This window comes from Protopterus annectens, chromosome 2.part0 (assembly GCF_019279795.1).
Source record: "Protopterus annectens isolate FY-2018-M chromosome 2.part0, PAN1.0, whole genome shotgun sequence".
In the NCBI taxonomy this organism is placed as follows: Eukaryota; Metazoa; Chordata; order Ceratodontiformes; family Protopteridae; genus Protopterus; species Protopterus annectens.
In genome coordinates, this window is record NC_056728.1 from 1,683,488,033 (window position 1) to 1,683,507,865 (window position 19,833).

The 19,833-nt window shown below is 41.2% G+C and overlaps 1 protein-coding gene across 7 annotated transcripts in view; it reads right to left on the minus strand.

Annotated features, from left to right (window-relative positions):
- The window catches only part of SLC5A6 (solute carrier family 5 member 6), a 1,143,936-nt gene that overhangs the window by 445,043 nt on the left and 679,060 nt on the right, over window positions 1–19,833 (minus strand). For all 7 annotated transcript variants that reach the window (XM_044061732.1, XM_044061733.1, XM_044061734.1 and 4 more), the window contains one exon: window positions 15,603–15,743. In XM_044061732.1, coding sequence (XP_043917667.1) covers window positions 15,603–15,743 — 141 coding nt within the window. The remainder of the gene's footprint in view (window positions 1–15,602; window positions 15,744–19,833) is intronic.

The window sequence follows — 19,833 nt, forward strand, 5'->3', positions numbered from 1 at the left end:
GGTCCAATTTGTGAGGTAACTTGTGTTGACTGCCCCTGGCTAAATGCAGAAGGAGGGGGAAGCAATGCTGTCTTTGCCAAAAGGGGGGTCACCAACAAGGTTTTTGGTTTGTCCTGCTTAATTTTCAGTAGGACTTTTTGAATAAGTGGGAAGGGGGGGAATGCATACAGAAACATCCCCTTCCAAGAGATTGGAAAGTCGCCAGGGGACTGGGTAGCCTGGTGCAAAATTATGGAAGTTGTCTGTTCAGAGGGCAGGCATACAGATCTACCCAAGAAGTACCCCATTTGTGGACCAAGTCCAAGAACACATTCCTGTGGAGCATCCATTCATGGACTGTGACATGGACCTGCTCAAGGTGTCTGCCTGGGTGTTCTATTCTGAAGGGATATACAGTGCCTGCAGAGTGACTCTCTGAGGTGTGGCAAGCTCCCAGACCTGGAGAGCTAATCTGCATAGCAAACAGGATTTTGTTCCACCCTGCTTGTCCATATACCAAAAAACTGTACTGTTGTCTGAACAATTTTAGGGGGGCTCTCATCTGTCTAATATTGATACGTTCTTGTCTGATGGAGTCGGACCAAGTGCCCTGGACTCTTAGGGAGCCCATGGCTGCACCCCAACCCATATCTCAGGCATCCATGTACATCTCCTGTACTGGCAAGGAAGCCTGTAAGGGGAGTCCTGGGTTGCAGGTCACTTGATTCAACCACCAGAGAATCTCTTTCTTGAGACAAGGTATGAAGGGGATTTTGTATTCTAGGGGGTGGGAGTGCAGTGTCCAAATAGACTTTAGGCACCACTGTAATTTCCTCTTGTGAAGCCTTGCCAATGGCAACATGGGAACTGGTGAGACAGTTGTTCATTATGGAAAGGGTGACAATTTAGGCTTTGACAATTTACTAGATAAATAGTTCAATTTTTTTGTAGACAATATTTGGCAAGCCCAGGATAAAAAGATAAAATGAATGATGGAACCTTACAGGAAAAGATATTTGTTTTCAAAGACAAAATGGACTATATTAAAAAGATACAGCTGAAGAATGGATATCTTTCTGAATGTGTGAAGAAAAAGATAGTTCCTAAGGGACTTGGTGTACAAATTCCCGTTTGGGATAGATTACAATGATCTACTGATTAAACAAGTTATTGAAATGTTTGACAGACATGGGCTAGAAATGATGGAAAAAATTATAAAATGTAATGATGCCAAACTCAGCCTGCTCACTGAGCAGGCAGAGAAACTTAACCATGACATTAAAAATGACCTTTTGCATAATACGAAGAACTGTATTTTAAGCAAATTAGATTTGCAGACTCCAATAGTAATAGACTATTTAATAAAAAAGTGTAAAAAAAATGGAAAGGGATTTAAAAGACTTATGACAATAGGGCTTATGTTTTTAAGGATACCAAGAAGAGTGAACTAGGTTTGCATGGAAGGAACTTTAATAGACCCATTCAAGGGAAGTACCAGGACAAATTCACCAAGAGAGGGGAATACGATAGGGAATACGAAGGGAAATTTCATGAACCTCAGGCTTTTCACTATCGACAACAGTGGGACATGGGATTAGATCAAGGGGAGGTACACCAAGGGGGTGGAGCAATCAAAACAGGAGACACAGGGAAAAATGGTAGGAAATTCTTCAGATGGAGAAATGTTGGAAGAAGGTATTATTTTGCACATACAAAGGATATCATATCTTTAATGTTGCAGGTATAAAATTGAGTAAGGAACATCTTTCTTTGTGTATGAAAGGTCTGAAATTTGTACCAAACAAACACTTTGATTATATTGAGACCATAGTGGAATTGAAGATGTTTGTGAGAAAGCTAAATTTGGCTTGTACATTTCAAGACAAAAATAAGGATGAAAAGGTCTCTAAACATATGAACCAAGACTTGAAAAAGTAATATTAACCCACCCCTGGAACCCACACTTAACATTATGAAAAGCAATTATGGAAGATGTTTACAAACTAAAATTTAGGGAAAGTAATACATTTAAGAGATGGAATTTATCAAGTGAAGAGTTCAAAGTCTTGAATATGTTAAGAAATGACAGAAGTGCAAGAATAATGTGTCCTGACAAGGGAAGGGGCACAGTGATTTACGATGCCATACAATATTCTCAGCACATTTTTGAAATGTTGAATGACTCACTAACTTACCATCCATCTTACATAAATGAGGTTAACATTAATCATAGTAGAATCGATTTTTATTCAGATGAATACCTCAATGAAGGAATGATTTCAGGTGAACTATTTGATTTTTTTTTTTGAAAGTTACGAATCCCACAGTTGCAACCATTTTTGGTATCCCCAAGACGCACAAAGGGTTGGATAAATTGGCGTTTAGACCTATAGTCTCAGGAAGGGGTTCCAAAACATACCCCTTTGGACTAGTGGTAGACAAATGGTAAAAAAAGACCATTGTTAACGCACAACATATAATTAAAGACTCCGGGGATTTCTTAGGGAGGTTAGAAGGTACATTATGGCATCAGGATTTACATTCTGTGGACATATCAAGTTTCGACACTGATTCCCGAGCAGGAAGGACTTGAGTACTTTAGAGTATAGTTAACACCACCACCCAGAGGACAAAATTTACTTAATTATGGAATTTATGGAGATTGTGTTGGACCATAATTATATATTTTTTGAAGGAGAGTACTTCAAGCAACATGAGAGTGTAGCTATGGGGACTTCCTGTGCCCCCATATATGCGAATCTGGTCTTATTGGAGTGGGAAAGGAAGTATGTGTTTACAAGCAAATACATGGCTCACTTGAAGCTGTAGGTTAGGTTTTTGGATGATGTGTTTATTCTTTGGAAAACCCCAGAAGATAGGATTATAAACTTTGTAGAATTTTTGAACAGGACCACAGAATTTCTTCAATTTACTTATGCCCACAATAAAGAAAGTATTAATTATCTAGATACTGTCATAATAAAAGATGATAAAGGGTTTAGATCTAAAACATACAGAAAACCCACCTTTAGCAACTCATATTTAGAGTACTCCAGTAGTCATCCCCCACACCAGAAAAAAAGCATTATTAAATGACAACTCATTCGAGTTGCCCGTATGACATCACATAAATATGTGGAGGAAGAACTACAAAAAGTAGTAAAACATTTTCGAGAGAGAGAGGTTACCCTAACAAAATGTTGGAAGAAAGTTTTGATTATGCTAAAAAAGAATGGGGGGGATTCAGAGGGACTGAAAAGCAATAGTCAAGTAATAGATGGGTACAATGGGGGACTCTAAAGAGTTTAAGAGGGCTATGGTATTTTATTATTCAGGTATGGCAGAAGTTAAAAAGAATGTGGTAAATAATTGGGCAATATTAAGAAATAATTCAAAACTATGGTCCATTGTAGGAGACAGACCCAATGTTGTGTTTAAGACTGGGGCAAACTTGAAAAAGTGTTTTGAGACAGTCCCAAAGAAAAATGATAGAACTGGAACCTCTAGGTGTGGCTCCTGTTCTCAGTGTAAACACATACAGTTAGCTGACATAACTGACTTAGAGAATACTTTAAAAACGCGAGTCTACTTTAAGAGGGGCAATTGTCAGATGTCAGGGGTGATCTATTTAGCAAAGAGTGTAGCCTGTCCCAGCTTCTACGTGGGAAAAACGGAGAGAAGGCTTAGGGACAGGATATACGAACACACGTATCAGATCACAACATGCAACAACAATGCCTTGTACAAACATTGTTCCTGTAACAAGTTTAGTGGGTTTAAATTTGGCATTGTAGAGAAAGTCTTACCCAACCCTAGGGGAGGAGATTTTAGAAGTCACATTGAAGAAAGAGAAGTTAGGTGGCAAATAAAATTACAAGCTAGTCAAGCCCCAGGACTAAATTAAATGATATCCATTAAGCCAATTTTAAATAAGAAGGCTGCTTTAGTTAGTCAACATATTTATTAATTTTATACATCATTTTAACATGTATAGGGTTCCAACACTTGTTTGTATACAATTTCTCACAGTTTTTATACAGTTTCATAAAGTTCTTTGAACAGGTTTTTACTGAGTTTTTAAACCGTCAATACATATAATTTTTATATAGTTGTTTAATTGTATGACACTACATGTTTTTTTCTATTGATATTTGTATTTATATTATTCAGTTTTGATTAGAGTTTTTTTAATTCATGTCTTTGTATATTAAATTTATTAAATTAGGCATTAGATAATGTTTAGGGTTAGGAATGTATTTTATTATAGCCTTGGAATACTGAGTGTGGTTTCCTTTTAGAACAAGTAAAAGTTGTTAATGTAAGGGATGATGTAATTAATTATTAATGAGGGGAGTATATAAAGGTGAATTCAATGGTTAACATTCGATTCTGATGAAATCCCTGTTGAAAGGAAGAAAGCACTCAATCTGTGTGTTTTATTCTTTGCTACAATAAAGTTGTTTGAGTCAGTGGTGTAAGCAGTGCTTGGCTTTTTTTTCATTAATAGTCAATGCCATATGACCCAGGAGTCTGAGGTACTGCCTGGCAGTCAGTATTGTGGCTTGAAGGACAGAGATCAGGTACTGCCTCAAGTTCTTCACCTTTTGAGGGGGCAGAAAAACCCTCATTATATCTGTCCTTATTCTACATCACAAGAATATTTGGTCCTGAGAAGGTTCACGTTGGACTTGGGGTAGTTTATTTTGAAACTCAATGCTTGCAGGAGATCTACCACTGTTTGTAGATGGCGTAGCAAGGATTCTGAATGGTCTGCCTGGATCAGAAGGTCGTCCAGGTAAGGGAATATTTGAATCCCTTGAGTCCTGCAGAATGCAATCACTGGTGCCAAGCACTTGGTGAAGACCCTTGGTGCTGCAGAAAGTCCAAAGGACAAAACAGAGAATTGAAAATGTGAGGAGCCCACAGAGAAGCATAGGTATTTCCTGTAACTGGGCCTTATGGGGATATGCAAGTAGGCATCCTTGATGTCCAAGGTGGCTAGGAATCCCAGAGGTAAAATCAAGGGGAAGACACTCTGCAGAGTGAGCAACTGAAAGGTGGATGAAAGATGGATGGTCTGCTACAGGGCATTTACTAAGGAACTTGGCCCCCTCAGGGACCTTGTAGAACCTGTCAGGCCTTCAAGGAGCATGGGGCTGTGAATCAGAATTTAGAGAGGCAGCATCAAATGCATCCAGAAAAGCTGGCAAGACTGGAGGTATAGCTGAAGGAGCAGGAGACTCCATTTGTAGAAGTTCAAAATATCTTTTCAGAACTTCTGTCATCTGGGTGGAATCCGACTGAAAGAACTCCCTCGTTTTGGAAATGGTCTCCCCAAAGGTGAGATCCTCACCTGGTGAACCTGTCTCAGTAGAATCTTCTTCTGGGGAGGCATAACCGAGGGGAGATAGTAACTTGGATACATAGGATAAAGATTCCTCTGAGGAGGAGTCAGAGGAATCCTCTACTTCATGTTGAGAAGTATCGTGAGCCTGAGGCCTAGGGCTAATTACAGGGGAAAGCACTGGGAAGGATGAGGGAGTAGCACGCCTAAGAGCCATAAAAGCATTAAAGAGGCTCTGAGAAAATGCCTGCCAGTCTGGATGGTTCTGTACAGGAAGAAACGTGCTTTGCTTTATTGTTTTCTTTTCATGGAAGGCCTAGAGGGCATAGCAGCCAAGGTAGACCTAGGTTCATAAACATCTGTCGTAGGGAAGGGTCTATCCGAACGGCCAGTACAAGCTCATGTTCCCCCTCACCATCAGTAGCTGATGTCTAAGATACCTCAGAGGACGTGGCTTCTACTCTGGGTGCTGTGGCCTCCCCAATGGTAACCGCTGTATCCATATCGGCGGTGACTGAATGTTCCTCCAGACTGTTGGCCACAGGAGGGACGTCAAGTGGCGGAGGCACAGCAATTGATTTGGGCCTAGCAACTTTGGACTTTCTCTTGGGTGGCTCGACTGGCTGACCGGATGGCCCCTCCATAGCGAAGCCTAAGCACTCAAGGCACTGATTTTCTAAATAAATGTTCAGAGAATGCAGATGGCTGCATAAGGTTTTAGAGACAAAGGTCTGACAGATGGGGCAGGACTTATGGCTGAGTAGGCCCTAAACAGAAAAGGCAAAGTTTGTTGGCATCCTTATGGGAGATCTGACAACCACACCTACACTTTCCCTTCCTGGATGACATGAACCTAAACAGGCATGCAGTGACCCAAAAGAACAAAACATCCCCAATGGGGTACTTATCTTTAAAAGACGACTAGAAGCTTTTTTTATACTGCCTGCATGTTCTGGTAGCAAGAGAGGAAAACCCCAAGGGTTGGAATACTGCAACATGAGAATAGAAGAATATCACCTGCAGAATACCTACAGACAGGATGTCTGTTAAAAATGCAAAGGTCGAAATACAATACACTGTTTGCAATTTTTGCTTTCCATCATGCAATGCCAGCAGTTAGCAAGGTTCCCCAACAGCTGCAGTCAACGAACACCTGCAGACAGGACGCAGACAGCAAATAATTGAAAACTGATGCATTCAATTAATGTTGTTGAGCAATGCGCAAACATGCTAAGCAGCATTGTGTGGCAGCTAACACAGAAAACTTAAGAATGAGTAGGAATTTATGAAAATGTCATATCACTAGTCCTGTGGCAACAGGTGTAAGTGTAGGGCTGGAGTACAGATAGTCCAGGGTTCTAGTACAGGGTGTGCAACCTATTTTTACTGTTGTGGCAGTATAGTTTATATAGCAATGAATTGTAAACTAGACAAGTGTTATTTCAACATTCTTGAAGCAACAGGTGTTAAGTGTAGGACTGCCATACACATGGTCATGTGTTCTAATACGGGACATTTCAGACATTTTTATTGTTGCTCCATTTCCCATTATATTCATTCTCACTTATAACACTTCATACAGTGGATATGATATGAATTATATGTAAGGAGAATAAGACACCCTTATTGTGTTTTCAGATGTATGACTGAGGGTGGTCTGTCTACTATATTTCTGTAAGTAAACTGTCTGGACTTGGATGGCCTTCACAAATAAAGACACATACACAACTGGATCTATACATAAGAACATTTTCAGGTCACAAACATTTATGTGTAACATCTCACTGTCAGCTGTACTTCTGAATGATTCCCGACTATGTCTGAGCAGCACTTCTTTTGTGGCAAAGATGGGAGATCAATGATGCGGAAGAAAATGGTTTGTCCCTCATGCTTAGGCTTGAATGACATACTTTAAAAATCAATTTTATTAAGAGTACAAAACCAAAAACATGTGTGCCAGGTCATGACATATATGCCCCCAGTGCAGGTCTGCAAACTTAAATTTGCCTAACAGTTAACTTCCAATTTTCAATACACATTTCCAATCTGTATCAGCAGACAGCCCTCAAACTAACATTAAGTGCCAGATTAAACATCCTTTTTCAAATATTTGTCATCCCTGCTTGGCACAGCTGCTCTCTGCTTAACATCTTGCAAACAGGGTTGGCATCATTGCTCAGGTTTGCATAGTACCAGTAAACATAACTGGAATTGGCAAGAAAGCTTTAGTTTCCATTGCTCTAGGTTGGGTGTCATACATGTCTGGAGTTGGTGAAGAAGTTTAAGGCACAGAGGTGGGGTGTCCAGGACATTTATTAGACTCCTAGTAAAGTGCCACAGCCAAAGGCTTCTTGTAGGGGGACTATTTTGGCTCCCAGTACAAGTATGAAGCTTGGAATAGTTTGGCTCAGTCTGTATCCAGTGCTATTGGCATCCCACACACTGGAGAACAGTGTAAACATCATTTTAATGACCTACAGAGGCACAAAAGGAATACCCTCAACCGTTGGTTGACTGAATTTGAGACTGTTGACATCCAGCAGTTGTGTAAATACGATAAGTATTTGTAATACTTAGAAAGCTAAATATAGGCAAGACTGGTGTGCATAACACTCTTCTGTTCTTTTCTTTTCAGTTCTTTCCCCAGCTAAAAGCATAAGAATTCAATAGATGTGATCATGCTGTTCAAATAGAGACTGAGGGAAGCAACTGGTATGTATGCAGCACAAGAGAAGTACTATTGTAGTTTTAAAATTTAAAGCTAGTTTTTTCTGTTTTTTATACAACTGCAGCAAATTGAGCATGCATATCCTGACTGTAAAAGCAAGTAAGCATGCACAAGTCTGTAGCACAAACCAATTTTCAGAGGAAAGTGTAATACTGTAGTCAGAGGTTCTGGGTTCAAATACTAGGAGTCACAACTACACAGTACTGTGTTTCTTTAATAATATTTACATTAAAGTGAACTCTACACAAGTGGCATAAATGCTCTGCTAGCAACTGTAATCTATATAATGGGAACACACAAGTTCAATATATGCACATATCAAGGATTACTTTCAGCAATCTGTAGGCATAGTGTGCATTTCTTAGGACATATACTTACATTAATATTTCAGATAAAATAGTTGTACAATTGTGTTAATGCACTGTATGTCATATATATGATGGTACTAATTTTACATTTTTTTTTCTCACACCCAAACCAGTATCCCTCTTTTTTTATTTTCTATTATGCGTCATCAAAATGTCTCCATGTCATCCATGTCTACAAAATCACTAAATGCTACACAGCACGAGGTAGGCCAGCCCCAGTGGATCAGCCTGTCCCCCTCTGCCAGTTTCAGCACCAATGCCGAGCACATCTGGGACCCAACTTGCAGCACTGCCTCTGCTACTTGCACCCTCAGGTAGTACTTTCCCGGCAGTTGGTGCAGTGGTACCCTCTGGGAGCATTGGCGGAGGTGGGAATTTCTCACCCACCAGGAGATGCCAGAGTTGGTGTGTAGGGTTGTGCACTGCACCACTGGTGTACATTTACGCTGGATGGAAAGGCTGCTCTCCCTCAGTATGCAGGAAGAGAAGACATCAAGCACTCCAGCAGCCAGCAGAGTAAGGGGACAGTGATGAAAATCCAGTGGATGAAGGACATAAAAGGTTGGGGGACACCATGATTGAGGTGAGTGAGGGGACAACACAGACTCGTGCCAATCAAACATGGAGATGGTAAGGACTCAGTGTCTTGTCTGGGTTTTTTTTTTGCATTTGCGTCCTCATCTACCCAAGTTACCTGACCCAGAAATACCCATGTCCTTACCCAGCATTCCTTGCTTACTAAAGAAAAAAAATGGGCACACGTCCCACAAAAAATATCGTCCCATACACAGCTCTCCATTTCACACGTCTTTTTGACACACTTGATTCAGTCCAATTAGCTATACAATATGATTACATTGTTGTCACCCCCTCTCCCTGAAGGCTGACAGTCCAAATTAAGCTAATATTTTGCACATATCAGTTTTTATTGTTGAAAAAATGGATAGATATGGTTCTTTCCTACTTCCCTCCTGCACATTCCTGTAATTGCTTTCTTTGTTCTTCCCCCTGCTTCCTCCCCATTTCACCACTTTCCTATCTACCCCATTTTTAACACCTATAATATGGTCAAAAAATAGAATCACACACAGCATATATAAGCACCAGAATATGCAATGGATCCCTTCCCTTTCTGGCCTCTATGTTTTGTGAAGTTCGGCATTGTGCACCAATGGCAAAAGAGGTTAAGTGGCTTTACAATGCTGCTTATACCCGCTGTGCTACATCAATACACACAATAATATATACTGAATGTACTATAAAGAATAATGTCATTGCATTATTACTGTTTATTTAAAACTATTACATACACCTGAATTCTAACCCAATATCATCTGGGCTCAAAATAAAATGTGTCAGTGCATTTACAGCTGATGCCACAGAGTCAGCTAAGCAGTAGGTGTGTTTCATAGGCTCACTAATTCTCAGACTTTTAGCAATGCGGCTCTCACTTGTGCACTGCTTAACTACATGCAAACAGGGAAAGTAATGGAAATGTGCATCTCGTATGCACAAACACTTTGCAAACCTACTGCTCGCCCCTGCAGTATGTAAAGTCATTTATTAGCATGTATTAATGTTCTTTACTGTCCATTTACTCTCTATGCTACAAAACTACATGTGAAAAAAACTGAAGGCCCCATCTAATAATAGGTCACATTTACTTATTTATTTATTGTATTTGTTTACTGGGAAGGTCCACTGGGCCTAGGTGAGCCCATTTTCAGTGGAAGCCCGGGGAGAAAAGCTCCACATACAATTTACAAGTTGATACACATACAATTAGAAATACAGAATGCAAATACAATTACATAAAGAGCAATCGGGCAATGCAGTAACAAACATGGACGTAACATTAAAACAGATCAGATTTGGAATACAAATACATATCAGAGTTAACAGATATTAAGCAGTAACAAGCTTGGATACGAGTGGAAAGGTTCATAACAGAGTTAACAGGTATTAAGGAGTAAGCAGCTTGGATAAGAGTGGAAAAGTTCAGGTTGTACATGTACATAATTATAATGCAGGCATGTGTCACATCCTCCCATGCACAGCAACCATTGTCTCTCAGTACTTTTTCACACATATTAACTACACTAGATTAATATCAAATGTTGTGTGATATGTCAATCTGGTAACATGCAGAACTGGAACTATTTGCACAGTTGAACATGCCTACACATCCATCAACTGACCCTGGGAACTATTGGACCATAAGCCTAACCAGCCTTATCTGCAAGACTATGGAAAGAATTATCATGGACCTTATCCACAGGGACATAGGTGACCTTCAACTTTCTTGACCCAACCCATTACGGTTTTGTCAAGGTTAGATCCTGCTTATTAAACTTAGTGAACTTCTTTGATAATGTCCGCAAAGCCTGGGATGAGGGTAAATAGGCCATATTGCCTCCCAAAACCATTGACACAATCCCCCATTCAGGTATCAAAGAGAAAATCTCTCATACATTACTACATGGGTAGCCAACTGGCTCACCGGCAGAAGGCATACTATCAAAGTTGGGGAGTGCAGTGCAACCAGTACACCAGTTACCAGTGCAGTACCACAAGGATCTGTGCTGGGCTCTCTAATGTTTGGAAACTACTTCTCTGAAGTCCAGGCGAAGGTAGATGGCCTGTGGTTTACCAAGTCTGCAGATGACTGTCAACTTCAATCATGTAGAGTCCCACAATGACATTAACACATTACAGAAAGGGCTGACACAAGACAAATGATTGGTGCTAACTGACTGACTGAAACTTAACACAAAAAAATGCCTTATTGTCCCCTTTGGCAAAGTACCGCTGCTAAATATATGTTATACATAGCACACCTCTAAGCTCAAACTCAGTGGTGAGACTTGGGAACTAAGGCTGACAGCAATCTAAACTTCAATAACTGTGTCCATAGTGGTAACACATCCATTCTACACTGTGTACCTCAAATACGGGCAACACATCCAAGACCAGGGTGGTCATAGCTTTGTTGTACACTACCGTTATCAGACTACTATTTGAGTACAAAGATCCCTTCTGTATGTACCTCACCAAACACCTGCAGCAACTGGAGAAACTACAGAGGTTTCTGACCAGGAGAACTTAGGGCCTCCAAAACATGACATACATGGAAAGACTAAGCCCTGTCACTGTACTAAGTATCATACAGGCTGTTGAGAGGCAACCTGTGCCTGGCCTACACAAAGGTCTCAGACCCTGCCTACTAGAAATGCTGAACATTGGCAAATCAAATAGGACAAGAATAACCTGCTCCAGGGATCTCAGACTAGTCTATGACATAAACAGAACATGCTGGACAGACAGATATATCTCCCAGTGATTCCCATTCCTCTGGAGTAGGCTCCCACTGCACATGAAGCAGTGCTCTTCAATGACCCTATTCAAGGGCAACCTTGACAACTGGACAGGTGATCATGAATTCACCCCAGGGGTGGCACCTATGTCCCTCATGGACAGGGGCAGTCAGTGTTGATCACAAAATTGCTCTGCTAACAATAACCATCTAACTATGCTCAATAAGGATACTTAGGTTTTTACATGGCTAGATTTGTAAAGGCCCTAGGGCCATTTGCCTAGTAAACTCCTATGAACCTATGCAGGCCTCCTAACATCTTTCCTACATGCACTGCTGCTGTCATCCACTACAGGTTGTCCTGCAGTCAGACTTCTGCTGTCGTGCTTGCATAAAGTACTGAGCTCTGTAGTCTTTGTACTTGGGTATGGGGTTCTGTTTTCAACGCAGTCAATTGTGAGTGTGCATGTGTGTGCGCTACTAGCAAGAACAGCATAAGTGTGTATCCTACAGTTACAACTCCAATCCCAGGAAGTGACAGTATCTTGACACTTGCACATGCCTACACATCCATTTTATGCAGGCCTCCCGACATCCTACATGCACCGATGATGTCATCCAGTATACGTTGCCCTGCAGCCTTACAAAAGTTAGATTTGTGCCATGGCACTTGCATAAAGGTCTGAACTCAGTAGTCTGTGTACTTAGGTAAGGGTTCTGTTCTCACTGCAGTCAAGTCGGTGTATGTGAGTGTGTGTGTGTGTCTCTGTTTGTGCACTTGCTTGACATTACAGAGCGCCTTTTACACCAGCATGTGGGACACTGCTATTACCATATTCTCCTAACAGACACTGCTGATGTCATCAGCTATATCCAACTTGTGGATGTGCACTATTCCCACCACGGCAGGGTCAGAGACTGGTCTGGAGGCTAGGCTGAAGTCCCCTCATCCTATATGATCCAGATTACAGTGACAGGTCTATCCACATATAGCATGGCATGGTTTGTAGGCTCTGTGTTTTCTTGGTGAAAACCCCCTGTGGTCTCTCCAGCTGTTGTATGTGTCTGTTGAGGTACATGCAAAAGAGAGCATTATACTCCATTAGTATTCTGATGAGGTTTGAGTACAGTGCAGTAATATAATCCTCAGAAATTAATACAATGGCTTGACCTATGATGTGCACAACATAGGCTTTCAATACTGGTGTGGACACTTGGCCAGAGTTCAGATTGCTATTGATGAGTGTTCCCCAGTGCTTGCTTCACTGGGTTTTAGCATAGCAGGACTGTCATCAATGCTGTAATTAGCGGGGAATTCCACTTTGCAGAAGGACAAAACAAAGACACATTTTTCTACTTGTAGACAGTGTGGCTGTGTCACCAATCATTTGTTTGTGTTAGCTCCTCCTGTAGTATGTTGTTATGATAGGTACACTCAATGGATTACACCCAGTATGCAAGAATCAGCATACGCGGAATGCCAGAGGCCATATACTTAGCTGGAACTGGTGAGAAATACATTCAAAACAGTAAAGGATCAAGCACAGATCCCTGTATGTCAATGGTGACAGCTCTACTAGTACAGGTTTATTCACCACCTTTCACAGTATGTGCTCTATCAGTGAGCCAACTGGTTACCCATCTAGTGAAGTAAGGGTTAATCCCCAGCTGGATGAGTTTCTCAATGACATCTGCATGGGGGATTGTGTCCAAACCCTAGGCCAGATCAGGATATCAAGTATGCACTGTCTTACCTTCATCCAGGCCTATCACACAGAATCAATGGATTGTGACATCACAAATCATACATCACATGATTCGGCACATACACCTTCCTAACATGGTTGAATACACACTTCAACTCAACCTGCATACAGACTATGCTCCTACAGAAGGGTGTACATCAACAAGCATCCATGTGAGTTGGGAGGGGGGTAGCACCCAGTGCATGCATGTATAGATGCATCCTGACTCTCCTCATCTGTAAGGCAGACCAACATGTCATCACAGACCTTTTATTAAATGGGCATTAGTAATATCCTGGCTGTGTGTGACAGACCTGTGAGTCATTAATGCTACATCATGTCTGTTACATCTGTCAGATTTCGTCAGAGGTCACTGAGGGCATGCATGACAACATTATCATCCTTTTGAACTTGACAAGCCCAACACATTTGACACAAATCCACACTAAGGTATTCACTCAGCACTGTCAGATGTGGCCAGAAACACCTATATCACCAAGTGGGGGAGACAACTGTATCACATACATGGTATTGAAATATATTGAAATGTGTGAAGTGAACGATACATCAGGTCCGGTGATCAATTCTGTACATCAGGGCTTTCTGCTAGGCCCTTTCCTGTCCATTATTTAGCCACAGACATCACAAATGACATACACATCCTATGTCCAAACAGCTGTCTGAAGGACTACAGATTGTGGGCAATCATCGACTCCAACTGTAATATTAGTATAATACAGGCAGTATCAATGCACACCAAAGATTGTGGCATGAACATTACTGTCTGATGTTGTGGAAACCCCATCAAATTGTTACACCAGACGCAGGTGTGATACCTGTTCCTGTGATGCGCACAGTACATACATAGCTGTTTGACAACATTAATGGCATGGGTAACATTCATGACAGTGTGGACTGTGCCATATTATATATATGTATGCACACCAGTCAACTAGCCTGTACTGATCATAATGCCACATACAGGTATAGCAGTGTCCCGCCTAATACCTCCGGGAGATGTTACAGTGTCAGGACAGTGTGCATGATTACCCTCAGAGTGCAGACATGTCATAATAGTGGTCTGCTGAGGTTACACTCATATTCAGGCTAATCAGTTTGCACAGCTTCACAAAATTCACCCTACCCCAGTTTTATTTAACAACCCTGATACATGTCCTCTGCATTGTTCATGTAAGGATGCTTATCACGCATAGACATCTTCCTCGTTGTTATGTCACCTTGTGGGACAGTCACAATGCAAATTTTCACTACTGTACCATATTAATATGTGACTGGTGTTGCTGCTACAGCTGTCTTCCATTGATATGCCCTCATCTGCTGTACACTGTCATTTCACCTGTCCTCTTTCCCTGGGTTCATTCCTACAATTCATCTGTGCATTCCAGCTCAATACACACACTTTCCCCGAGTGTTTATTTTACACGGCAGTCCATGTACCATTACAGATCATTTATACAACATCGGTACAGAATGCTTGGAATGGGATTTCATAATACTCTGCACTGTAAACACTGTATACACTGTCCTGTACTGTGTTTGGACCATACACATATCATACCTCTCAACTGTCCAGATTTTCACAGTATGTCCAGAATGTTGCCTTGTATCTTTTGGTCTGTTCCTTATAAAAGTTGTGGTTTTCTGCCATATCAATGGGATGATCTCAGGACTGTCACTAAATAATTACATACATTTGAGTTTCAGACGTCAAATCCTTCAGAAAATGTATCTTAACACAAACCTTGTTATTCTAGCACATTTCTAAGTTTAAACATGTAAATATGTAGAATATGTTCCTATTTCTGGGTAACTGTCCACTCATGTTGGATTTGTCCAGATTTCTTGCACCAAGAGATTGAGAGCTATGGAAACTTGTATGTTAAGCCATTGTGGCATTCCGCACAAATGCTAACCAACTGTGCTCTGATGTAAACAGAATTGCAATCCGTGTTGCTTTACATGATTTCCTGCCTAGCAACACTGTTGCCAGCAGTGAAGGCAAGCACAGCCAACAACAACGCACACTGTTATCAAGTGTGCAGCCACTGTTTAAAGCTAATTGTAGTAATACTTGCTGCTTAAAACTAGTAGAAATGATACTCACAGAATTGCTTCTTTTTGTGTCCGGGAACTCAAGTAGCGTTGTACCTGGGCCTGGTTTACTCCATAAAGCGTAAGCATCATAAAAACTCCACCGAATGCCAATACCCAGAAGGTGTGCCTCTCAAAAGGATCAGGATTCAAGCTGTGAACAGTAAACAAAATATACACTTGAGAACACAGTACATAAATATCTAGACTGCTATTTTAATGAAAAAAATAGTGATGAAAAATAGTAGCTCTAATCCAGAAACAATTTAAACTGACTGAGGCAATGGCCGCCTTCTCAGTGAAATGGATTCAAGTAAGCTCTGTATTATTACTCTGGTTCTAAGAAAGCACAACTTAATGAAAGGGTCAGTATAAATTACTAGACTTGCTGGTATCAAACAGCAGCAATATGCAAACCATAGATTAAAGGTAAACTTATGTTTAACTGTGCCAAAACAGTGTATGTTATTTTTCAACAGATATTTATTCTACCCGTCAGACTCTGGCTGATTGCCCCTTTAAAAGGAAGAGGCTATTTTTTTTAGTCCTGTATTATTTGAAAATGAAGAGGAAATCCTGTTGTCCTATGCACAAGGCTAAGACTCATCTGCTAGAGCCCCCCTCTGTCCCAGTTTAAATTATAGCAGTAGTTTCACTGCTCACTGCCTTCATGCAGCCCAGATTCTGATATGGGCTGTATGGGGGGGGTGCAGCCATCCTAGTATATGGCCATTTTACAGCCATATCCTTTGGAGATCGGCCGTTTTTTCTAGCCCCAATAACTGCATTTTTCTCCAATTGCCTCACACATCATTTAATATGCCCATCATACAATACTACTTAAATATCACATCCTTGTTTCTTTGTTCCTAACCCAGTACTGTTTGATATATTCCAACTGTACCTAATGTACAATCTACATTTAGTCTACTCCCAATTCATTGCTAAACTCTGGAATAGTATCCCCACACAAATAAAAATCTGACAAAAATCAATGATTTTAAACCACTGCTTAAAGATCTTAACCAATCCTGGTCTTGCACATACTTATCTCAAGGTTGACACTTTGTGCTCACGGTACAATACTCTCAAAGTACTCTCCTTATCAACCTCTCACTGAAATGACAAAATTTTTATACAAAACTGCTGCCTGTACAAGCCACGAAGTTGCACATGCTTTCTGTTTAGTAACTTCCACCTCTGTAAAATCTTTGAATGTTCAAATGTAAATGCTGTTTGCATGTAAATGTAAATAGAAATGTAACTACTCTGTGTTTAACTGGACTTGGTATAATGCAATGTAAGCAAATAAAGCATTTCTGCCCGGGCCTCAGCTGAAAATAAGTATTACCTAGTCGGACTTCCTGGTAAATGACGACAAACAACTAAATACATTACAGCAAATCTTGCCTGTAACACAGCCATAAGACCATTGGGTCATTGAAAGTATAGTAGTGTAAAATTCTACCATAATGACAGATGTCCTTCTCTTCACTGTTGCAGTATTCATAACATGAGGGATTCCCTGCCAAGGGCAACCCAACATCCAGCCAGTATACCAAAGCCTTTTACTACTTACAAGTACGTGGGAAGTTGCACATATGCTCCCTGCGTATGTAGGACATAAATGCAACGTCTGCGCATACTATCCTCAGAAATGAATGCCCCCAGAAGGAATGCCAGTCTAAGCAAACAAAGAGGTGACTCATACATCCATAAGAAAAAGCAAAACTCGGGGGGGGTAGAAGGGAGGGACAGAATACTGCAACAGTGAAGAGAAGGATAGCCATCGTTCTGGTACGATTTTACACAACTTTACTATGTCCTTCTATTCTACTGTTGCAGTATTCATAACATGAGGGAGAGCACCAAAGCTCATGAAGAAACTTGGGAGGAGGAAAGGCAGTAGAGGTCTCTAAAAAGCCATGAAGAATGGTCCTAGCAAAACTAGCTCTAGTTCTGGAGATTTCATTTAACTTGTAGCGTTTGGTGAAGGTATGTACAGAAGTCCAGGTAGCTAGTTCAAGAATGGAATTAAAGTGTTCAAACCCTTGAAGAAAACACTAGAAGACGCCACAGCCCTAGTAGAACGAATCTTAGCAGAAGAAAGAAGGCTCTTACCATGAGAAACACAACAAAAAGAAATAGCCTTACAAATCCAAGTGGAAATAGTTTGCTTGGAAACAGGCAATCCTGAAGACCTGGGCTGAAAAGAAACCAAAAGCTGATCATATTTCCTGACAGCCTTGGTTTTATCCAAATAAAATCTGGATTGTCTATGCACATCCAAGTTGTGTAGTACCTTCTCACAAGGAGATTGTGGAGAAGGGAAAAAGGAGGAAAAAAATGAATGGATTGATTAAGTGACAACTCATTCACAACTTTGGGCATAAATTAAGTATCAGCATGCAAGGACACCTTGTCCTTTTGGGAAAGAAAGGAAGTTATAAGGGCTTGAAGCTCAGACACCCGTCTAGCTGAAGTCAAAGCTAACAAAACAGTCTTTCAAGAGCAATGCTGCAAGGAAGCTGTAGCCGCAGGCTCAAAAGGAGTCGGCCAATTTCTCCAAAACAAAAAGGAGGAGGAACAGGCTTCCAGGGAGAGGTCTAATATGTAGAACTCACATGAGGAATTGTTTAACCTCAAACCCAGAAGCTAAAGGCGGAGATAAATGCAGACAAGCAGAAATTCCTGGCAAGTGGGCCTTGACAGAGGAATGGGACAACCCAGCAATGAGCAATGCACAAATAACAGAGAACCAGTGGAACATCCACAGTCAATGGATTTAAGTTACATGAAAGAAACCAAACAGAAAATTTCTTCCATTTATACAAGTAGAATTTCCTAGTGTTGGGTTTTCTGGCCTCCTGCAGAACCCTAAGCATGTCCTCAGAAAAAAAAAATAAGTGTCTCAAAGGAATCAAAATCTTATCTACAGAGTCAGTTGCAGAGTCGACAGATGAGGATGGATAAAGGCATCTTTTGTCTTGTGTGAGAAGGTTCATCCTGTGAGGTAATGTGTGAGTGCCCTTGGCTAAAAGCAGAAGAGGGAACCAATGCTGTCTTGGCCAAAAGGCAGTCACCAGCAAGATTTTGGGTTTGTCCTGCTGAATCTTGAACAGGACCCAAGGAATGAGAGGAAGTGGGGATATGCATAAAGAAACATCCCCTTCCAAGAAAAAGACAGGGCATCCACCTTCCAAATCAGAGGACCTGGAACTCTTGTACAAAATAGAGAACATTGTCTGTTCAGAGGGGAGGCAAACAGACCTACATGAGGAGTACCTCACTGGTGGACAATGTCTAGAAACAGATCCCTGTGAAGCATCCATTCGTGGGATTGAGTCAAGGACCTGTTCAGAGTGTCTGCCACATAATTCTGACTGAAGGAGATATACACAGTCTAAAGAGTGACATGATACTGAACTCCAAGCTCCCAATCCGTGACAGCTAGCCTGCAAAGATTTAACCCCCCCCCCCCCCGACACACACACTGTTTGGTTACATAGCAGAGGACTGTGGTCTTGTCTGTAAACAGCTTGAGAGGACCTGGAAAGAAGAAAGGATGAAAAGCCTGAAGAGCCAACAGAAGTACTCTCAACTCTGATGCTGATGTGCTCCTTTATCTGGGAAGGTGACCAGACCCCCTGTACCTTCAAGAAGCCAAAAACTGCTCTACAACCTACATGTGAAGCATTTGTTAACAGCTCTTGAGGGAAGAGCAGGATGCAGAGGAAGACTTGGGTTTAGGCTTACCTGCTGAATCCACCACTGGAGTGTCTTCTTCAGACAAGGAAGTAGAGGAACCAAAGCCTCTAGGGGATATGCATGCTGCATCCAAACTGTTTTAAGGAACCACTGAAACATACTCATGTGAGGTCTGGTCAGAGGTAACACTGGAATGGTGAAAGCCATGAATCCCAAAAGTCTGAGAAACTCCCTGTCTGTGACACAGTATAGAGGAAGAAGAGTTTAGAGGGAAGAAAGAAATGAGGGAAACAGCCTTTGGAGAAGGCAGAGAAGCCAACATAAGGTCTGTCTGTATCCTGCACCCCAGGGAAAACATGATCCTGAGAAGGGGTGAGAGACAATTTTGTGAAATTTATGGTGAGCCCCAGGTTTTGCAGAAGGGAAATGTAGGCTGTGCAGCAACACCTCTGGGGAAGATGCCTGAAGCAGAAGGCCGTCCAAGTAAGGGAAAACTAGGATGCCCTGAAGCCTGCGGAAAGAAAATATAGGTGCTA